This window comes from Sinocyclocheilus anshuiensis, unplaced genomic scaffold (genome assembly GCF_001515605.1).
Source record: "Sinocyclocheilus anshuiensis isolate Anshui unplaced genomic scaffold, SAMN03320099.WGS_v1.1 scaffold328, whole genome shotgun sequence".
Lineage (NCBI taxonomy): Eukaryota > Metazoa > Chordata > Actinopteri > Cypriniformes > Cyprinidae > Sinocyclocheilus > Sinocyclocheilus anshuiensis.
This window is the reverse complement of record NW_015558621.1, coordinates 1330086-1338092: the sequence shown is the minus strand read 5'-3', so window position 1 is coordinate 1338092 and position 8007 is coordinate 1330086. Positions and strand designations below refer to the sequence as shown.

At 32.1% G+C, this 8007-nt stretch overlaps 1 protein-coding gene across 5 annotated transcripts in view; it reads left to right on the top strand.

Moving 5' to 3' along the window:
* The window catches only part of LOC107680625 (rap guanine nucleotide exchange factor 2-like), a 142817-nt gene that overhangs the window by 35516 nt on the left and 99294 nt on the right, over positions 1-8007 (top strand). For all 5 annotated transcript variants that reach the window (XM_016476612.1, XM_016476609.1, XM_016476607.1 and 2 more), the window contains exon 2: positions 7618-7688. In XM_016476612.1, coding sequence (XP_016332098.1) covers positions 7618-7688 — 71 coding nt within the window. The remainder of the gene's footprint in view (positions 1-7617; positions 7689-8007) is intronic.

Genomic DNA, 8007 nt, shown 5'->3' with positions numbered 1-8007 from the left:
TGTTCTGGAACAGTGTTGTAAATACAACTTAACCACTGATTTCTAGTCGTGTCCTCTTTTGGAAGGCCAAACAAAGTGCTTTCACAACGAAACACAGCGTCACACAGGGCGGGCTCGAGTGAGCGGAGGCCGGCTTGAGTGAGCGGCGGCGGGCGGGCTTGTGGCAACAACATGTGGCGAACCCGGGCTGGACTCCGCTTCGTGGGTGGCGTTATACAAATCTTCCCACATCGTGACGTAGACGTGGGGGCATGCTAGAACGAGGCGTTTTAGGTAGGCGTGGTTGACTCTTAACTTTTATTAAGAATATCCCTTTGGATTTGAGACTTTAGTCTTTGCAACTTTACAGATATTCTTTATGCACCACGAGCTTGTAACACTCCAAAGAGAAAGGAAAAATTGAAATCGCATCATATGACCCCTTTAAATTAATACTGAAATCCATGATTTCTGAAGGATGTGATACTGAAGACTGGAGTAATGGCTACTGAAAATTCAGCTTTGCCACCACAGGAATAAATAACGTTTAACATATATTTTAAATTTTAAATAATAATATTTTACAATATTACTGTTTTTACTGTGTTTTGATCAAATAAATGCTGCATGGGTGGGCATATATATATTTAATTTTTAGGTACAAATTGAGGCATGTTTTTACGTTTATGGACGAAGCAATCAAACACATTGGCTCTTATCCAAAACGTAGTGAGTGGGCTGCCTACATAGGATTTTAAGACATTGTAGGCGTGCTCCTGACATGCAGGCTGTTTCAAAATGTAGGTGGCATAGATATCTTATTTTGGCCAAATTCTAAGGCAGAGAAGGCAATACAAAACACTGTGGCATACTCAGTGGAAAAAAACCCATCCAAGTTGGCTGACTAATTGAGATAAATGTGAATTATAAATACAAAACATTGAGTACTGAGAAGTGTTGATAAAATACAGTCTTATTAAAAATTAACTAAATGACCAATATTTGAGTTTTCTGTGCATCTTTATGCATATTAGAGCATTTATAAACTACCGTTCAGACTTTGGGGACAATAAGGGATTTTTTGGTCTATAAATGTTTTTGAAAGAAGTCTGTTTTGCTCACCAAGGATGCATTTATTTGATCAAAAATACAGTAAAACTAAAATTGTTTAATATCATTAAATTTTTTAATAATTATTTAATAATTTAATTACTTTTAATATAGTGTATTTGTTTAAAAAAAAAAAAAAAAAAATATATATATATATATTAAACATATTTAATTAAGATGTTGTTTATTTATGTGATGGCAAAACTAAATTTACAGCAGCCCTAACTCCAATTTTCAGCGTCACATGATCCTTTAGAAATCATTCTAATATGTTGATTTGCTGTTCAAGAATCATTTAATCAATGTTATTGTGGAAATATGATACATTTCATGAATAGAAAGTTCAAAAGGACAGCTTTTATTTGAAGTAGAAATCTTTTGTGACACTATATAAATGTCTTTACTGTCACTTTTGATCAATTTAATGCATCTGTGCTGAATAAAATTTTAATTTCTTTTTAAAAAATCTTACAGACTCTAAACTTTTGATTGGTAGTGTATTTATTTGTAAGGTTTATAGATCATGGCATGAGTTTAGCAACATGCAAACAGAAAACTATTGAAATTAACTGAGCTGATGCTATTTTAAAATCAATTATCATGCCTTTATGATTTGATATACCTGTCGATGACACCGCTATATAATATTACTCCATTAAAATGTCCCTCTTTATGGTCATCGTAAATGAAGGTCATCGCTTTAAAAAGATGTTGATTATGTCTGCCTCGGTCACTTCTTTCTCCTTGAATTTTGATTAAACCATGCAGATACTCAGTAAACCACTCTTGAGTTGTGGTTTGGGACTCTTAAGGCTAGTTACCCAGCCAACGATACAATTCAGCCTAATGCTGGGATGATTGTCCTGATTGGACTGATGGGTTTTAGATGCCACCTGCTCAAGCAGCTAATCCCAGTACTGTTTATTGCTATAGAGGGAAATTATCGACTCTGATCATGTAGATACTTAGACTGCCGGTTGCCATGGTCACAGTGATGCCTTGAGTGGAATGTGAAGAGCCTCTTGACCCATTCAAGATGCATCGTAATGGGTTACATTCAAGATGTTGGGATACAAAGCTGAAAAGAGGCATTTTAAGTAGAAAAAGCAGCAAAACACTTCAGTTTATTTCTGCAGTCACTGTCTTGGACAGCCAGCATACATGCTATAAGAGAAAATGTGTATAAACAGCTGCAGTGTGCTGGCACTGCACAATGGCATCAGATGGTAAATTATTACCATGTTAAAATTAAAGCATGCTATTTTTACAGGGAGTTGCTTATATTATTTGGTGCTTTGAGCTGCTTTTGCTGATCTCCGGATTTTCTCTTGCAACATTAAAGGAGTAGTTCACCCAAAAATTGAAATGATTTAATTACCATTGCTATCAATTGTCATTGACATGTCATTATTTATTCATGTGGTTCCAAACTTTTTCCCGTGGAACTCAAAAACCTTTCAATCTGATATTCTTCTGAAGCTATATAATATCATATCTTACTATATCTACTAGTATTATATTTGACCATAATACAATTGAAATGTATTACAAATACTAATACAAAAATGTATTTAATATTTTATTTGTTATATTATTATACATGTTATATATTATATATATGATTATATTATTAAAATATTATATTATTAATTAAATATTTTATATTTGTTTCTTCTGAATCCATATAGTATAGCTTAGCATTAATATTAAAAATTGCTTTATTTCAAATTTATAATAAATTTAATACTTTGTTTATTTTAAATAAACACACATTTAAATAAACACACACACACACACACACACACACACACACACACACACACACACACATATATGTAGTGTTGGTTAAGTTTTAACTCTTAACTCTAATTACTCTCTCTAAAACGTATTGCATTAATTGTTATTACTAATTACTTTCTAATTCCAATATCAGCCTCGACCAGTTAAACAATGTAAGGATAGATATAAAACTGCTCTTAATTCTTTCACATAAATAATATAAAATTGCATAAATTATTCTTAAACCAACCAAAGTATTTAAAGGGAAAAGGTTACATTAAAAACACACATTTTGACATTAGATGTTACATTTTGATGTTAAATCCATTATTGTTTTATATATTTTTTCCCATAGTCTATAAAGTATTTAATGCAATTACATCTGAAGTAACTGTTATTAAATTACAGAAAAATCAAGAGTAATCCCTTACTTTACGTTTTTGAGGGAAATTAATTACTTAGTAACGCATTATACCCACCACTATATGTATATATGTGTGTGTAAATAATGAACAATATTACTTTTTTTTGGTAAACTATTCCTTGACCACTATGTCTACTATGTTTCCAGTGCAAAAAATTGTCTCTCCACATTGAAGTGAAAATACATAAAGAGACACAATAACAATCAGTCAGAACATATTTGATAATTAATATAGAATTATATTGAGCATTATTTTGAACTCATATTTGTCCAGACTGACAAAAAGTCCTGTTGCTTGTCATGGTTAGAAACCTATTTGGAAAAGACAGGGTCTCTGTTGTCATTTCTCTGTTGCTCTGTCTGTATGTTCATATTTGCTGCATTATATCTGAGTTTCTTTTGTGGTGTGTGCAGAACACATGAAATAGGCTGTACAGGTAGAGTCTCATGGCTTTGTTCATTGAGTTTTGTAAAGGTTTTAGTCAAGGCTGCTGTTGTTTGCATAACTCACCGGTTTCATCACTGCTTCTCTACCTGGTCTCAGCGGTATTTGTCTCTCAGCTTGTTACCACGGCACCCGATGACTCCCATGAGAGTTGCGCAACCATTGAGGGCTGAGTAACCTGGGCTTCACATATTGTGTTTGACCAATCACAAAACACAATGGTCCCTTTGTCACAAAGCACTCTGGGAGGAAGTAGTCACAATGCTGAAAGAGAGGACAAACTGTGTGCAAAAACCTTGTGGCGTTTAACTCTGAACTTGGCAGCTGTTGGAAAATTGTGCCAGAGGCTCAGCCTTTTGTTAACTAAAAAAAATTGTGGTGGTGGTTCTCAGATCACCTTTTGCTGTGTGTGTGTAAACAGTGCCCACGATGTGTGAATGATTCAGACCCAGCATCAAGACTGTTTGGTTATTATGGCAATAGTAAAATTGATGCTCTTGTTTTTTTTTTCATGCCAATATTGATTTTTTTTATAGTATGCTATAAAAGGCATAACTGTTATATCTGATGGAACCGAAAACAGTTAATGTATAATCAATAACCGCAAGCACTTTGACTTTTTACTGTTTTTTTTTTGTTTTTTTTAGTAATGCTACCACTCAAATTTTGTTGGATGTTGCTAATGCTGAATGATGCTAGTCTTACATATCATTATAAAATGTTCTTTTAGTGTTATTTATATAATATTATATAATTAATAATCAATGTTTTGACATTTTCGTTTATATTTGAGTAGTTTTGTTATGCGCCTTTGTCATTTTTATTAGTTTTTGTTTAATATTTATATCCATTTTGCTTTTTAGTAATTTTAGAACTTACACTTTTTCAGTTTTTTATTAATTTATATTAAAGTTCTGCACTGTTAAAAATAAATAAATAAATAATAATAATTTTATTAATTTATATTAAAGTTCTGCACTGTTAAAAATAAATAAATAAATAATAATAATAATAATAATAATAATAATAATAATAATAATAATAATAATAATAATAATAATAATAATAATAATAATAATAATAATAATAATAATAAATAAATAAATAATAATAATAATAATAATAATAATAATAATAAATCTACCAGGACATTCTCTATTCATTTTGCAGACATTTTTGTTAAAAACTCAAAACTCAAAACTCAAAAATTTAAAATGTAGGTAAAACACCAATAAACAAACAAACAAACAAACAATTAAATAAATAAATAAATAATCAAGTGGAAAATTCCTTAATTTTAATACAGTACAGATGAATTTCAATTGGCAAAAAGGTTTTTAATAGTTTTAGTTGACAGCAACAATGTCAGTCAGAGCACAAAAGAGAAAGAAAATGCTCACTTACGGTATGTTTGTTCATTCATTCAGTTTATGGATAAACTTAACTATATGTTAATTTCAACATTTAATTAGGATTTTATCATATGTACAACTGATGAAAAATAGCAAAGAATGACGACTTCTAACACGTAAGTATATTAGTACAAAACATTTCCTTCTCATTGTGCATTTAGAGCAAACTTGTAGTGGTCTCATTATGAACTCCTGGCAGAGAGAGAAAATAAAGGAGTGAAAACTCCTCATGGGGACACTGGGACTGAAGAAATGGGGTTCTGCACATTCTTTCCATGTTGAATTTAGTAATATTTGAGGGGGGAAAAAAGAAAGCCAGTGTTCTGGTAGAGCTTGATTCCAGCCAGTAGAGGCGTTAAGAGGAGCAGAAAGAGCTGGACACGAATCCAGCCTGACATCTAGTGGAGGATTTGTGTAGTGCACCTCAGCCAGAAGGTCCTTTGTCATTGTCACAGTCTTATTGTTCTTTTTGTGCTGGCTAAAGCAAGCATCACTATTACTGATGCTCATATTTAGGGTTATGGATTTGGACAAACCATTAAGCATTACATTTAACATGTAACATGTGCCACACTGTTTGAGCTACAGATATGATTATGAATGATGCCTGAAATGATTTGGCTTTGTTGAAGTGAGATGTGCTATTGCGTTTCTAAGCAGTCAGACTCGGTACACCATAGACTCAAAACAACTTAGCAATTACAATTTTACAATAATAATAATAAAAAAAATGTTTGAAATAATTGTAATAAACTCTACTTTGCACTCATTTAGTAATAAATTATTAAATTAATATATAGATTAAACAAGATACCGTGGGCATATGTCTTTTTAAATTCTTATTTTTTTATAGCCTTATAATACAATTGTATACTAAAAGTATTATATTAATATACAAAATTTCAATAAGCTCTTCTGTGCACTCATTTAGTAATACAATTACTAAATAAGTAGATAAAAAGACCTTTTGGCATGTGTCTTTATATTCTTATTTTATATAGTCTTATATTTCTTTAATACAAGAAAATAATTGTTTTTATACACAAAAAATATTTAAGAATTTCCAAAAAAAGTAATAAACTAAGTCTAAATATTTTTTCTATTATTCTTTTTTTTCTCGTTATTTATTTTTGGTTTTATTTTTTTTATTTGGTTTATTTGATTTTTAGATTTGATATTGTTAAATAATAACAAGAATGATGATTTATTATATTATTTATTTATATTATTCATATTTATATATTTTTTATTTATATATTTCTTCATAATTTCCCCCAACACTTCATGCAGTGTACTGCTTTTAACAGCAGGTGGTGGTACAAAACATCATTTAAGCAATGTTTTATTCTGCCTCTTTTGAGATGGAGGTCACCATTAGATTCCAGTGCAGTTTGTCCATGTGACCTTGCCCTCTGTAACCTTTGTATAAGTGTAAATGTAGGGTCACCCGCCCTCTTACAAACATAGAGCCTACAAGACGGCATTTAAGATGCTTTGTTGTTTTTACCTTAGAGTCAATACTTGACTTTCATCTGGTCTGGATCTGCATCTCAACATATTTACTAACATATGACCAAAAATACTACCTGTTCTGTTCTGGTCCAATCTCACCTGACATTTGTTTTCTCTTTCTTTCATTTCAACTCTTATTTATCAAGTAATCCTGTAGTCTTAATAGGAAAACAAGGAGGCAGAGGTTTACTTGTACTATATCAGAAGGCAAATGTTTGGCGAGCTGTGTGTTTGCATTTGTGTTCCTTGTCACACAGGGTCTCTCAGTTCATAATCAAGTGCGTCTGTGGGCGAGCACAGACCCTCTTTTGTCCTCCTCGCTATCCCAGCATGCCTTTGTGAGCACAAAGGCGGCCCAGTTCTGGCGTCAGTGATCTTGTGCGTGTGGAAGGGGACAGGGCCCGCTGTATGCTCAGCCTCAGATACATGGTCACTGTGATGGGTTTGTCTGAAGAACCACTTATAGCTCAAGCAAGACGCTCTCTGGTGAAAGGACCTGTTTAGGGACCTGAGACTCTTTGTTTAGTAGTGTCTTGCCAAGCCTGTTTGGCAAATTATATTTCATATTAAAAACTGGTTTGAAATGGGCCATTGTAATGGATCCAAGAGAAAAGCATTGTAAGGTCAGATGTAACTTTTAATTGCTTTAATCACAAATAAACGTACCGGTCAATCAGAATATATAGTATATTTTTTTATCTTATTAGCATCATTCATTTATTATTATTTGCTGTAGTAAAAGGACATTTAAATGTTGCTTTCCCGTATTTTTATAGAGAAATTTCATTTCTGTTCTGTAACTGCATTTCTCCATGTGTCAGCAGTGCCTTTTTCTGTAGCACTCTTTTCAGAGTGATATCAATGTCTTGTCCTTTGCTGAGAATTCTGGGAGAGCGTGTGCTTTTAGAGATGAATAGACTTTGATCTTTTCTCTTTCTTTCTCTTCTTACCTGCAGGACCTGGAGATCGTTTATTCCTACTTGCATGGAATGGAGGCGCTGTCCAATCTCCGGGAACACCAGCTGAGGTAAAACTGAAGAAAGGATTTGATAAATGGATGGAAAAAATGCACAAATGTTTTTGAGGTCAATCAGGTGGTGGATGGTGGGTTATGCATACAGATGCGTGAAAGACAGTTTTGCTGTGTTTGGGTTGATTCATTATTTTATTTTATTTTATTACAAAACTAGTAAAGATATTTGTTGTTTTATAATTTGAACAATTATTTTTACTTTTGGAGTGCTATTTTTAGTTATGTTTTTCTTTAGTGTAAATGTATTACAAATTTTATATTATTTTTTATTTTATTTTATGTTGCACAAAGTCAGATTGTATATCTGTATATA